The sequence below is a fragment of the Canis aureus genome, chromosome 25 (assembly GCF_053574225.1).
Source record: "Canis aureus isolate CA01 chromosome 25, VMU_Caureus_v.1.0, whole genome shotgun sequence".
NCBI classification, from domain to species: Eukaryota; Metazoa; Chordata; class Mammalia; order Carnivora; family Canidae; genus Canis; species Canis aureus.
Genome location: NC_135635.1, coordinates 33,468,947 through 33,489,113, shown reverse-complemented (window position 1 = coordinate 33,489,113; position 20,167 = coordinate 33,468,947). Strand labels below are relative to the sequence as shown.

Genomic DNA, 20,167 nt, shown 5'->3' with positions numbered 1-20,167 from the left:
ATAAGGAAGTACTTTCCAGCTGATTAATTACTAGAATGAACTACCTGAGGGAGGCTGTCAGACTCTATCTCTAGATTGCTCCAAAGAGATAATGAAAAAACCCTCCATCTTGGCAGGCTTTGGAAATCACCTACCTATAGGCATAATGACCTCTGGAGGTCCTCTCCACTTATTTGATTTGATGACTCTCAGAGTGTTTACTGATCACAGAAATATACTGGAACTGGCAAAACGCTGAGGATCAATAAGGCTGAGGAAAAGTGGGGATTAGCAGTAGAATTAAGTACTGAATAGACATCCAAGTGCCATCCTCCAAAGCAATCATATTCTAGCACTGTCAAGATCAAAAGAAAAATGCATAAACCCATACTTTCCCAGTGGGAGACTAAATGATTAGAAACAAAATAAAGTTTCTTCAAATGACCCAAGCAGAACTCAATCAGTAGAGAAAATAAAAAAGCCAAAGTAGACTCATTACTTAACCATATTTTCCAGTACACCAACATGCCACCTACAGATATAAAGTCTCAGCTTTATATGGACAGCAGTATTTCCCCCAAGTCTCACATGTTTTCTCCTCTAGCCTGAGCTTTTATAATCCATCCCTCCTTCCTCCAGCCGTATCTGATTAAAATCCTAACCACTTTTAAAATCTCAACTCAGATGCTACCTTCTCTATAAAGATATTTACCAAATTCCCCATGCTGGAGTACATATCATCATTTACCATATCACTGCATTTGTACTTCTGTCACTGAACCCATCAGATCCCTCGTTTCCTCAGCTCTGCAAGCTACAGAAGCAGACAATTGGCAGTTGACTATAGTAGAAGAAGTGTTGGCCTGCCTTATCCTAGGCCCAGATAGCTCCCATGGCTGTCTTCCCTCCCTTTGATACAGGCTCCCTGGACATGGTTTCCTTTCCTCTCCACTTAGGAACCTGCACCACAATCATTAGCCTTTGTTAAACCTCTTTTTGAGCCTGGCCATGGAATGGAAACCAATCTCTCCAACCCTTTACTTCTTGCTGCCTATAAAGGCAGTATATAAATCCCTTTTCTGTTCAAAAGTATTTTCTTAATCACAATGGCCATGCAGCTAAGTGGGAATTAATTTTTAAAACACAGATTATAATAAAAATGAAAATGTCCCTATGGTTTTGGTTTGGCTCCTTAGCAGGTTTCCCTCCTGAGATGGTAAATGGAAGTCTCATTTTGCTTTCATTCCTGAAGAAACTACCAATATCAATCTGGTCACCTCTCACCCTATTAACAACAGCCTTGTAGTCTTTTTACATCCTAAAGAGATTTACTCAAAGGAAAACAGTAGATTTACCCTAGCATCAGGTGACAACTTGGAAAATCTCCATACCGGATAATAGCCAGTTAAGCAGGCTTCCTCACACTCTGTGAAGGACATATTTTAAATAATGGTCTGTGACTCTGGAGAAACTTCTGACCCCCTTTCCATATTCAATCCCTACATCTTCTCCCTGAATTCAACAGTTATGACACCAAAGAGCTGCAGCTACTCTGAGATATCCACTGGAAATATATTTATATAGTTTCCAAGGCATTAATATCACCTCCCCACAGTTCTTAGAATGTTGCAGCTATCTAAAGAAAAGTTAGTGTTTTATCAGTGGACAATTAAATCAAGGCATGGGCTTTTTGGGGTCACTTTTTCTTTTCTTTTTTTTTTTAATTTTTATTTATTTATGATAGTCACAGAGAGAGAGAGAGAGAGAGAGAGAGAGGCAGAGACACAGGCAGAGGGAGAAGCAGACTCCATGCACCGGGAGCCCGATGTGGGATTCGATCCCGGGTCTCCAGGATCACGCCCTGGGCCAAAGGCAGGCACCAAACCGCTGCGCCACCCAGGGATCCCTGGGGTCACTTTTTAATAATTTATTCAGTCTCAGGGGTTTCCTTATTCTGACATTATGTCTTTCTACATTTTGTTGCAAACTGATGGTGATATTTGTTTATTTGTTTGTTTATTTAAATTCAATTAATTAACATATAATGCATTATGAATTTCAGAGGTAGAGTTCAGTGATTCATCAGTCTTATATAATACCCAGGGCCCACTGTATCACATATCTTCCTTAGTGTCCATCACCCAGGTACCCTCTCCCCTCCAGCAACTCTCAGTTTGTTTCCTATGATTAAGAGTCACCTATTTGGTGCAGTGCATGGGCTAGATGGAGAAGGAAAATATATAAAATGTGGATGCCTGGTGGACAGTAGAGTGAAAAAAAAATGGACTGATTTAGGTTTTTGGAAATTTGGTGGGTGGGGGGATGATATTTCTATTCAATACCTGAAAAGAAGGAATGAAAAAGATAAAACTCTCCAGTTAAGAAATGATGCACTGAGAATTGGTAACAAGTATAATATTGAGCAAGGTTATTGGGTGAGAGGAACAGGCTTCTGGGTCCCCCACAGAGCTCTGGTACAGAGTTTCTCTGGTGTGGATCCAAGCTGAGTTCCCAAGCAAAGCTACAAAACTGATGGGTGTGGTGTTTTGGTCTGCAGACACCAAGGAGACCCAGGCTTTATACAGCAGGAGTTAGGCTGAGTAGGCAGAGATTCAGCAGGCAGAGTTGTGTCAAACTTAGTCTAGTTGTGTCCAAACTTAGTCCAAATTTACCAGATCAAAGGTCAACAGTAGCAAAATTAATAAGGTTGCCAATGTACCACAGCCCATTAGAATTGGTTTTGGAATTGAGCTGGCAATTATAAGATTCTCTGTGACAGGTTGGGGAATAAGGAAAGTCTATGTGTCCCATGATTTTTATCCTGCCACATGTAAAACAGCTCTGTGGGAGTACTATTACTCCCACTTTACAGAGTAAACTGGGCTTAACCTGAGGAAGGTTAAGAAAAGTCACCTGTGAAGCCCATATAACCTCAAGGTCTATGATATTATCCTTTTCTATTTGAAGATCATTTTTCTTAATAGAAAAGATGGAAGGAAAATAGGAATGGAGTATTTCTGCTTTTGTTTGTCCACTTACACAAAATCAACAGCCCTGTGAAATGATCCCTTCTTTTGGTTATTCTTTTTTCTCCAAATCTTGTTATCTTTACTGTCTCTGCATCTGAAGAGGAGCAGAGAAAAAATATTGAATCTATGTTTTTAATCACCTACAATATGCTAAATAAATGCTTTCTATATTTTCCCTTATGAAATAAATGTTATTTTCCCATTATACAAAAGAAGACACTGATCCACAATAGAGAGGTTAATCAACTTATATAAGGTCACAAGTATTGGTCATTCTAATTATCTTCTAGCAATATTGCTATTATTCCTTGTTTGTCAGATTGTTTTTCATTCATTCCAAAATATTTATTGAATGCCTTTGATATTTATTTTTCCAGACACTGTTCTGAGTACTTGACACACACTGGTAACATAACAAAGAAAAAGCTCTTGTGAAGCTTAAATTCTAATGGTGGCAACCAGACAGTAAATAATAAATTTAGATACATAAATGAATGTGAGTTTTCTTTTAGCCTGTGAATGTAGGCTTTTGAAATTCAAGCTTACTGGTTCTGGTTCCAGGTAAAATGAAACAAATGCCCACTTTTCTTTCCCACTAAACACAACTATAAAACCTAGACAGAAGGGGTGAAATAGCTATTTGAGGTTTCTGAAAATCAAATATCATCATGCATATTGGGAAGAACACCAGATTCAAAGCAACACCAAACTTAGCAAGGCTCAGAATCTTATAATATTCCAAATATCTGAATACAATCTAAAGTGACTCATAATACGCATGAATACCATGAAGACCTCAACTTATATGGAAAAAGACAATCAACAGATACCAACAATGTGATGACACAGATGTTGAAAGATTTTAGAGCAGCTGTTATAAAAATTCTCAAATAGGCAATCAAGAACACTCATGAAACAAAAGTTAAAATAGAAATCAAATGGAAATTTTAGCACTGAATAGCCAAAATAAAAAATACCCACCAAATGGAAGCAGTGACCAGAATGTCAGTGGTAGAAGAGTCAGTCACTTAAAGGTATTTCCTCCTTGGAGCTCTAAGTACCATACCAGATTTAGGTGGCACCATGGTACCTTCTCTAAGCTTCTAAGTTCTGATAACCACAACCCTAGATCCAGGAATTAGAGCTGTTTCTAAAGGAATTACTTTTCACTATTCCCTTTTTGTTCTTTCAGCCTTCTAATTTCCTGTATCATATTCCCTCTGTCGGCTGAAACACTTCTATATTTACAGTGGAAATGTAAAATTATACAACCACCTTGAAAAATGGCTTGGCTATATCTTACAAAGTTAAATATATACTTATCCTATGACCCAACAATTCTACCCCTGGGTATTTACCCAAGAGAAATGAGAACATATGTCCACAAAAGGATATGAATGAAAATGTTGACAGTGTTTTTATTCATGATAGCCAAAACTAGAAACAACTCAAACGTTCATCAACAGAAAATAACATACTCTAATATACTTATACCATGGAATATTAGCCTAAAAACAGAACTATTGATAAATGCAAAAAGATGGTTGAATCTCAGAACATTATGTTAAAAGGATGCCAGACACAAAAGAGTACATGTCACATAACTGCATTTATTTGAAGTTCTGAGACAGAAAAAATTTATAGTGAAAGAAATCAGATAATGGTTACCTTTGTGTGATAGGGATAGTAGTGGTAGGTAAGAAATTGACTAGGAAGTGGCATGAGACAAATCTGGCAACTAAAATATTCTATATTTTGATAGGGGTGTGGGTTATACCCATGAAAGCATTTGTCAAAAGTCACTGAATACACATCTAAAAGATACGCTGAAATATTTAGTGTGCTTTGTTTTCATTAGAATCTTATCTTTAGATGATATGTTAGTCTCTGAACATCAAGTCAAGCCAGTCTTTTCTATTGACTTTTGAAATATTTTTTCAAAAGTATAGGGCATATGTTTTCTAACTTCAAAATTTTAAATCCTAAGTTAATATGATCATTATCTCCCAAAGTTCTAGCCACCTTTACATCTTCAAACAGTTCTTGGACATAACTTCTCTTGGTGCTTAATTTACATTCGGGATATGTTATACTATAAATATTTCTTCATTTCAATTTATTTCACTTCAATAAGTGACCATATCTGTGTGCAAGGCAAGGTGCTAAGTAGCATAAGAAATCCAAAATAGCATATAGTCCTCTCTTCAAGATGCTTACCAGCTAGAGTAAGATAGAATATAATTTTTAAAAGTATAACAGGTAATCAACAAGATAGAAAACATTCACAATAAATTTGAGAAATATTGGGTGCTTCTTTTAACATCTTTGGTTGAAAGGCATTCTACATTAATAACATGATTTTTTTTTACTCCCACTCTCAGTCCATTTGATGTGCTTACTTTTATACTTGTAGCAATCATAATTAGCAGACATTGATGATTTCATTCCCCCAAATCTCCATTCCTATTATTCCTAATAATTTTAGCAAGTGATCTTCAAAGAACATTGACCTTAATGGTTCAGACCTCACATATTTAAGAGATCCCCAGCTTACATAAGACAAACGTATGATTTCCCCCACTAAAGTGGCACCAGCTCCTTTCCAACAGAATCATAGAATCTAATTATCCTGAAAATTATCTAAGCAGAATTCAATATTCATATTCTTCCAATGAAAAGGCAGCCAACAATTACTTCTTTCCTAGGAATGAGCCATCAGTGTTTGTAACATACTCTTAATAGAACAAGAAGTCACATGTGTCCATATTTCATTCTACATGTAAAATGAAAATTCTGTAAGTGAACAACTCATAATCTGGCTGTAGTTTTTGCTACTTTTCCTTTTTTAAAAAAAATCACTGTCACCAATGTTTAAGAAAAAAAGAGGATGGGGCAAAAGTGGGTGCTATAAAGCTTACACATTTGGAAATCTGGATTTACAAGATCCTTCCTTCTTCTGAACAAAAGCTTGACATCATTACCGATCACACAGAGCTGTTAGGCTGCCTGGCTGGAGTTTTCAAGATGCTCTGTTATTAGAGTTTTGTAAGGATATTTTCCTTCCTCCAAAGGACTCATCTTACCGCTCCTTTGTGACCTAAAGGGTATGTAATTTTCAGCTTCTGTTTAGCATTAACAAGCTGGGTATTGTCTCTAGCCCTATATTCCATAAACAAAATCTCTAAAACTCCAACTCAGAAATTAAATAGATTCTAAAAATGTATCCTATATCACTCAACCACTCTGTCTCTCAGAAAGTAGGTGAGAATAAGATTCTCTCCATCCTGTTGCCCTCCCCACCCCATCACTGTTGATGGATAAGAGATGTCAGCTTGTCAAGTCTTATTGGGTGCTACCTGATGTAAGTCCACACTCAGGCAGCAAAAATCTGTTTGCAGTCAGCTCTTTTAATAACTTCCAGCAAACAGGAGGAAAGCAGATCTATTCAGTAAAATGCCTCCTCTGATATGGTGGGGAAATAGGTAGTCCATGACAAAGGCTTGATATGGAGAAGATTTTTAAACAAAGAATAGTTCTTTCTTTACAGAAACTGGAGAGAAATAGTTTCTTTAGGGATTTGGGAATTCTAAGAAATTATGTTTCTATGCTTATGATTTAAGTTCACCTAGACCTGAAGCTCTTCAAAAAGGAGGTCATATCTTATCCATAAAATATCCCCATTCCACAGAGTCCTGCTGAGTCCTAAGCATTCTATGGGTTCTAAACTTTGATGAATAGTATTGATGCTGCTCCTTAATCTCAAGCCCAAGGGTACCCAGCCTTCCACCTACCTCAAAATGAGTAAGATAAACTAGAAGATCAAATGTTCTGGGAATATATTTCTGACATAAAGCATCTAATTCTTTGAAGAACCAAATTAAAGAGTTTTCTCCAAGAGACTTCAGAATTCTAAGAAATATGTTTCTATGCATTATAGCCACATTATTGATTAAATTAGGTGCCAAGCTCCTGAAGATAATGGTCTAATCTTTTTGACAAACACTCTCCTTCATCATACCTAGAGCATTGCTGGTGTACTATGGGTCTTACAGTGCTAAATACTGAATGGTAGTGGAGGTTATGATGGTTATAGTAATGGAGACAATGATGCTTACTAAAAAGACTAAGCAAAAAATTTTTTAAATGACTGGATAGAGTGACCTGAGAGTTATTCTGAGAATAATTACTATGTATGTATATTCATTCATTCACTTTTCTGAACCCTCTCGGCTATCACTCCCGAGGTAATACTCACCACTTCTAGAATATAGATGTGGTAGAAAGTGAATTCCAAAAGTCTAGCTAACAGCATTGAAGTTAAACTTATTACATTATTTCACTGTGAAATATTATTCTTTCTGGTTAGAATAAAATGACTACCAAAGTTCTTAATAATATTGGACTATTCCGAAATAGTCATGCATAGAAGGTTAAAGAATTGTCTTTGGGGGTGCCTGGGTGGCTCAGTCGGTTAAGCATCTGCCTTTGGCTCAAGTCATGATCCTGGAGTCCCTGAATTAAGCCCCACATGGGGCTTCCTGCTCAGTGGAGAGCCTGCTTCTCTCACCCTGCTCATGCTCGCTCTCTCTCTCTCTTGCTCTCTCGCTCTCTTGCTCTCCCTCTCAAATAAATAAAATCTTAAAAAAAGAGAAAGAACTGTCTTTTTTTCTTCATCCTTCAAGACAAGAAACGTGCAATCAACATTTAGTAAAGGTTTTGAATGAATACCTACATGACTGTAAAATGAATGAATGCACAAGTAAGTGAGCAAATGAACAAATGGCTCCTTGAACTCTATTTCTCTGCTTATTAGAATATTTATTACACAGGTAAAGTCACATTCTATGCTTATGTTCTAAAAGAACTGTCTCAGGGAAAACTGAATGCTGCTCTTTCAAGTGAGCAATACAAGACTATATGAGCTCCAGAAGTATATTGCAAAAATGACCCCTTGATGACAAAGCAAAAACAACTTGGTCACAATGATGTCATAGAGCAAGTTTTTTTAAAGACATTATAATTTTCATGTCTATTTTAGCCAGAAGATTTATGGAAGAAAAGAATTTGATCCCTATGCGAAGTGGTAATGGAGGTGTGTTCCTTCCAGTGTTCACTTACTTCCCCTAAAATATTTATTCCTAAGTCATTAACCTGTCCATAATGATCTGAGTCCAAAGTGATGTAGCTTGGACAGTCACACAATCCTCTCTGCAGAGTTACAAAAAACAAAACAAAACAAAACAAAACTACAACTAAGGTATTAATAGATGGCAGGTAACTAAGCCACCGCCAGGTTGAAAACTCCCGGGAATAAGAATATCTAATTTACTGCTGTATCTACAGCAAACCTAATATAAAGTTTTGAATGGAGCAACCTCTTAATAAATATCCCTTGATTAAATGAAGACTAGGGTGATGCAACAGGCAACAAATACTGTGTAAGTTTAGAGACAAGAGAGCACAGTGTGGGGAGGTGAAGACTTCATGAAGGACATGGGGCTTAAGTAACATGATTTGACTCATCTGTAGAACTTAAGAAATTAAACAAGTGAATAAAGGGAGGGAAAAAGAGACAAACAAAAAAAGACTCTTAGCTATAGAGAATGAACTGATGGTTATGAGAGGGAGAGGGGATGGGTAATATAGGCACTATGAGGATGGTATTATGAATACACTTATCTTGACTCACACTAATACATGGAACTGTTGAACCGCTATATCATATACCTGAAACTAATATACTAATATAACATTGTAGGTTAACTACTAACTACACCGGAATTAAATATATATATATACACACACATATATATATATATATATATACACACACACACACTATATATATATATATATATATAGTGTGTGTGTGTGTGTGTGTATATATATATATATATATATATATATATATATATATACTAAAAAAATGGCCATGCTGTGAGCCAATACTAATCTGAGTGTCTGATATGGAAAGGTCCATAACAATCAGACAACAGCACCTTACCCAAGGTTTTTCTAATGTTCAATATCTTACCCTTTCAGAGGGACCATGGTTGAACAGGCCACCGGCTTTGCTGTCACAGCAGATGAAGGTAGATGAAACAGGACATGCTTTGGAAGACAATACAGTGAGAAGCAGCACTGCATAAGAGATCGATGCTGAAATTTCAAGGATGAAAGACAAGGGTATGGGATGAAGGTGGAAAAGAAAGGTAGAAAGAAAGAAATGCTTTCAATGAAAGAAATTCTCTGTTCTTACAGTTTTAGGTGAAGGACTAATCTGTCCTATGGGGATGAATGCCATAGAATATTCTTTTAAGACAACACAAAATAGAGCAGGATTTAGAACTGTCAAGCATCCCTATCATTCTACTCCTGTTCTGTCCACACGCAGTGGTGTTAGTTTTCCATCTTTGGCCTTTGTCACTGAGACAGTCCTTCCTATTCATCACATCAGAGTACTGTGTCTATTCTGATGGGACTAAATACTCAAAAGCTTGGTTCTTTGATCACAAGAATGAGAAACTACATAAAAATACTAAATTTTGCACAAACATAGAAAACAAGAGTGAATTTCATCTGAAGGAGGGACAAGGGAAAGAGGGCTAGCATTTCTTATCTAAGAAGCGTATTATGCATTATATTAGGCTATATAATATATATATACATATAAAGATAATAGATGTATCTGTATATATGTGTATATTTTCATAATGACTCAAACATCATAGAAATCCTTGAAAGAAGGAATTAATATCTCTTTTTTGCAACTGGTAAAGCTGAGGTATGATAGTTTTATACAAGTTAAATAGGTAGTAGGTAGATCTGGGATTCAAACAAGGTCTGGCTGACTCTAAAACATACTGCAGCTCAGAAAATAGGCAGAGCATGGCAATTCCTGGTGATAAAACAAAATTCTGATTTAAGATAAAAGCAAAGATCATTAGAGTTAAACTCAGAAAGCTCTGCTTGGAATGCTATTGCCATTGCCAGTCCTTGGGCAAGTTTCTGAGTTAGCCTCAGTTTTCTCCTCTGCAAAATGGTAGAACAACAACTGACATCATGGCATCACAACTAAATATGGTATCTTTATAAATGTGCCCAACACTGTAGCTGGTACAGTAGTGCTCCTGGCACATCATCTGAACCCAGTAGGCATTCCATAAATATGTGTTGGATGATAATGAAGCAAAAGTGAGAAAACCCACAAGAACCACTCCTTTTTTCAAAACTATAACAGATGGTCAGCTTATTCTTAAGGATTTCCGATCTCTCAGAAACCTCTCTACCTATGCCTTCACTGTCCTAAATCAAAACTAAAAAATACAAAAAGCACAGGAGGTGGAGGTGAAAGCACAGTCCAGCAGTGGGTGGGAGTCCAAAGTGTAAAACAAACTTGTCCTTTTTCTACAAATCACTATCTCTTTGTCCCTGGAGGTAGCTTCCCTTATGGCCACAGTTTCCTTTAGAGTAAATAAAAGTCGGCAAATCCCAGAGGGAGCACAGGGGCACTCTTGGGTCACTTCCTTATTTTTTTCTGTCCCGTCTTTCCTCTTCTCTTCTCTCTTCCATGACCTGCTTTGTCTCTTGAATCTATAATGATGATTTCCTGCTTCTCCTTATGGAAGGAAAGTCTTTGGTCTCTTACGAGCAACCACTTCCTCTTTATGCTTTACATGGTCCCCCACCCCCACCCCAATGCCTTCCTCTAGGACGCCCCGCCCCCCCATCTCACACACACACACACACACACACACACACACACACACACACACACTCTCTGTCTTCCACCAGATGGAGATTCAGCTGTGGCACCTCCCGTATACTTCTCTAAAAGAATGGGGAGGGAGCATCAGTTCCCAGAACACCTTTGTCACCTGTGGGCCACACACGTTGCTCTTCCTCCTCCTTTTCACACTTTTTTTTTTTAAGATTTTATTTATTTATTAATGAGAGATACAGAGAGAGAGAGAGGCAGAGGCACAGGCAGAGGGAGAAGGAGGCTCCATGCAGGGAGCCTGATGTGGGACTTCCATTGCAGGTCTCCGGGATCAGGCCCCCCAGCTGAAGGCGGCGCTAAACTGCTGAGCCACCCAGGCTGCCCTCCTTTTCATTCTTAAAGTAAGGAGACAAAGCCTCTTAGGCTGATCATTCAAGAAACTCAATGAAGAGTATTTTAAGGAGAGAATCACAGCTGTAAAAGTCCACACAAGCTTTCAGGTGCTAAGCAGGAAGTGCCAAGGAAAAAGGGGCAAACACCCGGAACAAGGTGGTTTCACTGATGAATGGGTAAGGTGTGGGGGGAGAAGTAGGAGTTGCTGCTGGCTTATACCCAAGTGTACATCGCTTGCTTTGCCCTACAGCATTTTATGGTGTTAGAAAGCTTCTCTAGGAGTATCCCATGGGACTAGAGATGGCAAAAATGTAAATAAGAGGAACTATAATGTTGCCTTCATAGCAGCTTCTAAAGAGGATCCAATGCCCCTTTTGGCAACTACATGACACCCTTTGTAGTCAAACTCTGTCACATGAGGTTAAGTAGTGTAAAGAGGAGAATGTTAATGCAACACAGGGCTATCACTGATTATGTGGCTTTGGTGTATTTCATTTTAAAAGGGGGTAGAGTCACTGGTTCCCTTCATGCCATAAGTGGAAAGAGAGGAGAAAACAGGCTTCAATGAGTACCCATCTCTCTCCAGTTCAGACACATGCATGATGACAAAAAATCCCTTATCTACCAAGCCTCCCACTCTAAATTATACAAGAGTACTGCCCTGCCTACTTTGCTCAGACACATGCTCAGTCTCAACTACTCATGATATTAGAAGCCACCATTCACCCACACACCTGTTTTCACATGCACAAATCCTCCCCAACTAGTCCCTCACTGAAATCACTTCCAGATGTACTATCACCCATCATCACTCATCTTCTTCCATTTCCAGAGCCAGAAGCTAACCTACACCCACCATCCAATAGGGGAGACTGTCACTCCTGCATACAACTCACCACTCCTAGCTCCCAGCAACCTCCTGCACACTGATCCACTCACTTCCTGAATCAATCCTCTGTTTAAATATGTGCCCAGTGCATCCTGTCACTCATATATGGTATTTGTTTGCTTTCTCCCATTCAAATGAACACTCAGGTGTAGACCTACACCTTAATCCACTTGTTCACGCTAATCAAACAAGTGTCAATAAATCATTTTGCTATAAATTCCAAAGCTTGGACATAGCTCCTTTTTAGGCAAAGTGTCTAAATTCTCCAATAAATTTTAACAAATATTTGTTTTCATATGGCACTTTAACCAGGAAAAACCCTTCCTAACAAACAAATGACAGTAACGGTCTGGTGTACCACCATATTACTATAAGAAGCGACACAGAGTAAGACAAATACCATATGATCTCACTCACACGTGGAACTTAAGAAACAAAACAAATAAGCAAAGGAAAAAAAGAGACACACCACAAAATGGACTCTTAACTAACGGTTATCAGAGGGAAGGTGTGTGGGGGAAATAGAGAATGGTTATTAAACAGTATACTTATCATGATGAGAAAAGTAAAATAGTAAAAAAAAAAAGAAAAAAAAAGGAGGGGACACAGTGGCACTTGAATAGGAGACCACCATACTACCAAGTTCAGGGTTTCTAGCAAAGCCAAAGCCACGCTGGCATTTCTGGTCATTATCTGAAGGGTACCAATGCAGGTAGGCTGGGAGATTTGGTAGTACAAAAATGAAGAAGTTCCTGGAAAAATAATTCGTTTTCTCAATGAATGAGAAGGCAGATTCACCAGCAGAGAGTGCTAGTTAGAGAAGATCCTTAGGTCTGAAGTGAGAAGAGAGAGTGTGAAGTTATTTTGGAGTGGGAGAAAGTGAACGTAGTAGGAAATGTAGCGGGAGCTGGGTGGGACCAAGTCACAATTCGAGATCCACCGTCCTCATGGCTATGCTCCCAAAGCCTGGAGAGAAACCGAGTTGCTGAACTGCTTCAAGGCAGACATGAAGTAGGCGGCTGGTTTCACGGAGGCTGAGCATGAGCACCAAGTGGTGCCCCCTTTCAAGTCCCCCCACCCCCCACTCTTCTAGTCATGGACAAGGGGACCATTTGTGCTCAGGCTTCAGCCAGCTTCACATGGTGCCTCCTCTCAGGCACATCCTGTCCAGCTCTGGCTTCTTGCCCTGGGGCTTCCCTGCTGCCATGATGCGTACTACTAGATGCAATCTAGAAGTGTGGGAGAGTAAATGGGAGCAGAAAAATAAATGCTTCCCCCTGTTGTCTTTCAGTACACAGTTCTAAAACGCATTTTTAAAGACTTCTTAGAGGATTCTGACAGGATGAAGGATCACTTGCCCTCAGCAATGCTCAACCCAATAATGTATCCTTGTATCAATTTTCTCTCCTTCCCTGTTGCATTTTTCTGGTCCCCAACTCCTATTTCCTTTTGAATCATTTAAAACAAACCAAAACAAACAAACAAACAAAAAACCCTACCTACACAGAAGTCTTTACCTAAGGCTCTACCTTCAAGAGAACTCAGGGTAAGATTATTCATAGGAGTAGCTTCAACAAAGACCCCACTGCTGGATGTGAATTGGGTAGTGGTAACTCCTAGCATGCGTCAGCACCAGGAATACTAAGACTCTCAACTGTGATGGACTGGGGTGAAGTGGAGGCAGAGGGTGATGTATCCTGTTGCATGAGGCTCTGTGAAATATCTGCAAGTCTTGAAAAAAAGAAACTGTAAGGGTCAAGTTAGCCAACTGTCAACTAGAGGTATTCTGTGAAATCCAGAGTCTTCCAGGTCCTGTTTAAGGATACTTGCATCTCCTGTGGCCACAGGGCAGACTGCAGAAAACCAGACCCAGGAACTACCTGGAGCAGTGACAATACTGCAAAAGAGACTCAAAGCACAATTTGGAATATCTCCTATGTGAAAACCCTAATTGGAAAAGAAGGGGAGCCTGAGACCCACAGGGGGACATTTGGGTACACAATGAGGGAAGACTTGTTTTTCCCAAAACCTCCAAGGTGCCAAGAGAAGCTCCTCCCCCATTGCCAGAAGAAACAAACAAACAGATGTCAAACCATCTTAGACAGTGTGCAAAGACCAGTGTGCCTTTCAGTAGGACTCCTGTCCTTCCAGATACAATCCCCGTCTCCCTTCATTCCCTACAGGCCAATAACTAGAGTCAGGTCATGCACAAGTACAGCTGGAAAACACAGCTCCTGGCAGGAGGCAAATAGCTAGTAAGAAACAGCTTACATATGAAGGAATTGCAATGGAGAGCCCTGGCCTATATAGATCCCTGCAGAAAGCAGGGAGCACACATGGGAGCAGATTTTGAGGGAGTGAGAGCGGGATATAGAATTTATTGGCCTGGGAGTACTTTCTTGTGAATTAAGGGTCAAAGATCTGGCAAAGACTCCTAGAGGCACTCCTAACATGTTAATGGGTTGGTCACCTTGTGAAGGAGTCAGTGGATGATGGAATGATGTTAGTAAAAGATTGCAAAAGGGGCCAAAGTATTAGGGAGGTGGCAGTGTTAGACCGAAAGAACTGCGTGAGGCAGAGAACTGGTTCTCTGACTGATCTGCTCTCCTAGAAACACCTGGTGGGATCAAGCATCAGCCACCCACGGGGCTACCAGCTCAGTAGAGCTCTTTGCTTTGTCCTTCTTTCTTTCCCTACTTCAGTCCCCTTGTCCCAAATTTCTGATCCCAAAGTTTGTTTCCCATAGAAACTTCTTGTGCCAAGGCTAAGAGGAGCTATTTGTAAGGAACAGAAATTATAAGCAAGCTAAAGAATGCTGAGACTGCTCCTGGCCCTACCATGGACTCCAAAAATCACTGCCTAAGTTAATGCATTCTAGTATAATGTCTAAGTGGGTTCTCAAGAGATGGTAAGTTCCTCCTTTCTTCTTCTCCCATCACCTTAGTAAATTAAGATGGCAGTTAAGGCCAAACATATCCTTGAGACAGAACAATTATGTAAATATAGCCACTGCAATCTTTCTTTGCTCTGTGCCTACCAGATGCCCCTCTGAACACACTCTTCCCTGGGCATGACTCTGCTTCTCATTTCCCCATACACTGTTTTCCTCCATTGTCACTATATAGCCTCAGGACAATAGTGTCCCCTGGAGGGATCAGATCCCCTTCTGGGGAAATCATAGAGCAGATGAGGAATTAGTCACTAAACTGTGTCACTTTAAATACAAGGAAGAAAGGAAGAAGAAGAGGAAAGGAGCTGGCAGGATTGTGGGGAGGAGGGTGGGCAGGTGACAGGGAAGGGGAGGAGTAAGGTGGAAGAGGGCAGTGCTGTAGCTGAGGAGTTCAGACTTTTCATTTTATTTAATCATCACACTACATTTGCAAGTGTTCTCCTGTCACACAGATGAGGAAGCCAAGGCTTAGGGTCCCTGTTTTAAACAACCATTTCTGAAGCTAAACTGACAGCTAGGAACTACAGGTTGTGCCCCAGCACGAGCAAGAGACAGGACTTGATCAAGAATGAGGAAAACCGATCAGATCAGATACACAGACACCCACAGGCTTCTGCCGTCTTATAGCTGGGATTTATTTTGATAGACCATTATGTGGGGAAACGTCATAGAACTGGAATGCTGGTAAATAGAATATTTTCATTTTCCCTCTATTTAGCTAGTAATGACTGCCAAGCAAGTGCATGTGAAGCAATGTCCAGGGAAGAGGGCCCAATGGCTGGAAGAAAAATACAAACTTCACTGGACCTTGAGTTCTGACAGCATCAGGATAGGGGAGCCCTGAATAAGGGTGGCCTTCAAGAATGGGGAATGGGCAGATAAACAAACCAGCTGCTGTCAACTACAAAATCAACTCTACAATGACATCCCAGACAACTGGACCAGCCTGAGTTTTTTTGCACATCCTCAGTTGTTCTGCTTTGTGTCTGGAAGGCCCAGAGCATGACACTACCTCTCATTACTTCCCTAAGATCTTTGCCATAAATATCCACCCATGCCAATGAGATAGCAAATTTTTACTCTATCCCTTTTTTGAGTTTCCTGTTGAATTCATTGTAACACTTTGCCATCTCAGTACTCTCCTTCTAAACAAGTCCTTTGTAAACTATACATTCTTTCTCCGCTTCCAGTGATAACTAAACTTTAAGACCTCTAGTACTGTGGAGCTGAAGGGACTGACTTTTTAATTCAAGAAACAGGCTTTACCCTAAGCCACATTGTTTAATCACTTAAAATTAACTTATTTAATACTCCTAAAAATTCTATAAGTTAAGTATAGTTATTATCCCCATTTTCTGGGAAGAGAAAATTGGGGCTTGAAATGATGAAATAACTTCAGTCATGCAACTTTCTAGTTGCAGACTGAGCCAGGATTTGAATCTGGCAACCTGGTTCCAAAGTCCGTGCTTTTAACCGTGGGGACCATTTAACTCATTCTCTTCATTTTATAGAAGAGGAAACTAAGACACAAAGCAGCTAACTGACTTGTGCCAGGAGAAGGCAGAGAGAGGGCTGGCATGTAGGTCTTCTAATTTCCAGTTCAATGTTATTATTTGCTATACCATGACCACGGTTCCAACCATGGGTATTCACCTCTAGGCTACATTTCAATGGTGGTTCCCCATGAGTTCTTCTATTGATCTGTAGATTTACAACATCATGGTAGAGCTTCCTTTTACCAAGCCTGTGTAGAAAAACATTTGGAATTGTGAGGATCTGCACCTAGTCCTTTGGGATTTTAGATTCAAATGATCCAGGTTCTAGAGCCTCCTTATTAGCGGTGAGACCACAGTGTGTTCCTTTGCCTTTCTGTAAAGTCAACCTGGTATATGAGAGGGTATCCTAAAAACTGAAAGCAGCATATAAATCCTGTTATTATAATAATAAATGGTGATTAGTCCTGTTAAAAGCATGATGTTTTATCCATTATTTCTGCAGTTTGTGAAATGGTGACAAGGATACAGACTCAGTCATTGTTTCTCAAGAAAGGAAAATCTTGTGCTGATATTACTACTGGGGATAGGAGGGGCTCTGGGTAAAAGCTAGGAAAGGAAAACCACGTTCCTATTAACAGCTCTGAATAACAGTGTTGTGGGGCAAAATATAAAGCTGTTCATAAGTAAGAAATGGGGGTCCATGGAAACCTACCTTTGCATGTTCCTCTTCCCCTGGGCGTGGGATAGCATGCCTTTAGCTACTCTCATGTGTCAGTCCTACTGTCCCATCACAAGTAAAGCTCATGTAAAATTGAAAGCATGTGGCATTTCAGCTGTTTTCTCAGCCACATCTGTCACTGGAAATTGTGAGCCCTTTAAGGACTTTGTCTTCTATCTCTACCTACAAAGCTAGGTGCATGATTGGCACTGAGTAAACAGTGGTTGAATAGTGAGTGAATGAATGAATGAATGAATGAATGATTTTTCAACCTGACTTAAATGTGATCATTTTGTTTCCATTCAACAGCCTGGGATTCAGGTTGTTCTCTAAGAACAATACACTAAGTAGCGCCCCATTCCCAACCCCTGCCCCAGGATTGTGTGTTGAGTAGACCTAATATTGGAGCATGAGAGTCAATGTACTTTTCAGGATGAGTGGGAAGACATATTGAGGGCTGGAAATTTCTTTAGATCCAATTTTTGAGAACCACTGTCCAAAAGTTCTCTAATATTTCATCAACCAACCACCCCAAAGAGTGTCTATGAGTCCTCATGCATCAGAATGTTTCCTATACACATTAAAAAATAAAAGTAAAATCAAAAAATTTTTAAAGATTTTATTTATTTATTTATTCACAAGAGACACAGAGAGAGATAGAGAGAGGCAGAGGCACAGGCAGAGGGAGAAGCAGGCTCCACACAGGGAGCCCGACGTGGGACTTGAACCTGGGACTCCAGGATCACACCCTGGGCTGAAGGTGGTGCTAAACTGCTGAGCCACCTGGGCTGCCCAGCAAAATCAAATTTAAAAAAAATTTCAAGCTACCATTTTGTCTTGTTAGCATTTCAAGACAATCCCTAAGGAGACACTCAGAGCTGTATTTTGGGGGTTCAGAGATGATTTTAAGAAAGGAAATGTGGAGAAAAGGCCCAGGGAGGGAGGAAGCCAATTCATACATTCTTTGTGTAGGTGCTTCAATATTGAGAATATTGATAATTCCTTAGAAGCAGGAATCAAGTGTAAACTTGGTAGACCTCCTACAGCACTTAGGGCTGGTTATGCACATAGCCAACACTCAATAAAAATTGAATGGATGGATAGTTAGATGGAGAGAATATAATTTTCTATTGCTACCATTACCAACAGTCACCTGTAAACTAGCATAACTCTAGTCAGTATATCCAAATAACCTATCACTTACCTTACCCATCAATCCTTTTTCTGGATTTTTTTTGAATAGAACTAATATCTATCTATTTTCAGTAATTTATTTAAGCATTAAAAAAAACCCTGTCTCCCTCATCATCCAACAGTAAAACCTCTACATATATAAGTGTCTTTTCATAGAAATCAAACAACATAATCCAATGGTATTTTCACTGGGGTACAGCGTCTCCATCTGAGTAAGAGGTGAAGTCAGTGATGTGGTTAAAGTCTAAGACTGATGATTTTTTTCTTCTGTCATTTATTTGGCACTAGCTACCCTGTGCTTCAAAACAAGAAACCAAAACATGCTAACAATAACTTAACATTTACCTCCCGCATGGGAGTGCGGGCTAATGTAAACTATTCCCAGTGAGTCATGTCATCTATCATAACTCTTTGTCCCAAATAATTCACTGCCATCCCTACAGCTGCATCTGGCTGTTCAGGTCACCTTTACCCATGTCCAAACTCATTCTGAGACCTTCATTCCTCTATCCCTTCCATTTTTGTGTGGTTCCCTGTCTGCCCTCAGTTTTGAAAGATGATGATTTCCAAGGCCAGATCATTCTTAGGCTGGGACTAGCCAATTCCTGGGGAGATAGTCTTAGAAGAGGAGGAAAGGAAGAGCTATTAGGGAAGACACTTGGGGAAGCCAGGGAGAGAGAATGGTGCCAAATGGATTATCAGAGGAAAAAGAAACATGGGAAAAGTACAACAGAATATGTAGAACTTTCAGAAAAGAAACAATTTAAGACAGGGCAAATGGGTTTGGGGAAAGTAATCCTATCTTCTATGACAGGATTCATTTTGTTACTGAAGGGAAATAACCTATGAGAAGAGAGAGACAGAAAGAAACCAGGAGTAGGGTGGGCGAGACAAAGAGGAAGACATATGGGTAGGGGGGTGGGAGGAGGAGAGAACATGGTATGCAGTGGGAACACTGTTGGAAACATAAGAACCGCCCCCAGAAAGAAAATGCCAGCATCTCTGGGCAAAAAATCTAAATTGTCAGCACATGCATCTTTGCTCTCATAAATACACATTTTTTTTTCTTTCAGGACGATTCCCCATTTCGACATTAGTAGAACACTTCACACAGAGAGCCTAAGATCACTTCATTCCTCCTATCATGTAGCATTTCCAGGCTTGTTCCTCAGCATTCCTCACTAATGCTTTAGAATAATCAATACTGGGATCCCTGGGTGGCGCAGCGGTTTGGCACCTGCCTTTGGCCCAGGGCGCGATCCTGGAGACCCAGGATCGAATCCCACATCGGGCTCCCGGTGCATGGAGCCTGCTTCTCCCTCTGCCTATGTCTCTGCCTCTCTCTCTCTCTCTGTGTGTGTGTGTGTGTGTGACTATCATAAAAAAAAAAAAGAATAATCAATGCTGGGAGCCCATCATGAGGGAGATTCAGGAGGAGGTAGCTGTCCAGATTTCATAGAGATTTTGGTCTTAAAAAATTTGAGTGGAAGAAATCGTCCCTCTTGGGGAAAAAAAATGAGGAAGGAAAATACAATCTTCAATGTGTACACTTGATAAATACAGTTTTCCATTTAATTCTTTGTTGTTAACATCAAAATGAGCAAGGATAGTAAAAAAAAAAAAAAAAAAAGTTAACAATGAGCACTTTCTTTGTATCAGGCCTGTGGTCAAAAAAACCTTGCACTCATTCTCATTTGACCAGATGAAAATAAGACGTAGCCTTAAGTGTTATCTCTGTTTTTACAGCTGAAGATGTACAGAGGGCTTAGGTAACTTGCCCAAAGCCACAAAGAGAATAG

At 39.7% G+C, this 20,167-nt stretch overlaps 1 protein-coding gene across 12 annotated transcripts in view; it reads right to left on the bottom strand.

Annotated features, from left to right (window-relative positions):
- GRIN2B (glutamate ionotropic receptor NMDA type subunit 2B) overlaps nt 1-20,167 on the bottom strand; it is a 543,572-nt gene that overhangs the window by 188,274 nt on the left and 335,131 nt on the right. For 11 of the 12 annotated variants that reach the window (XR_013364272.1, XR_013364270.1, XR_013364273.1 and 8 more), the window contains one exon: nt 3,019-3,102. The exons of the other annotated variant lie outside the window; for it this stretch is intronic. Coding sequence is in view for 1 of the 11 variants with exons in the window: in XM_077870998.1 (XP_077727124.1) it covers nt 3,019-3,102 (84 nt within the window). In the remaining 10 variants the exon portion in view is untranslated. The remainder of the gene's footprint in view (nt 1-3,018; nt 3,103-20,167) is intronic. 12 annotated transcript variants of the gene reach the window in all.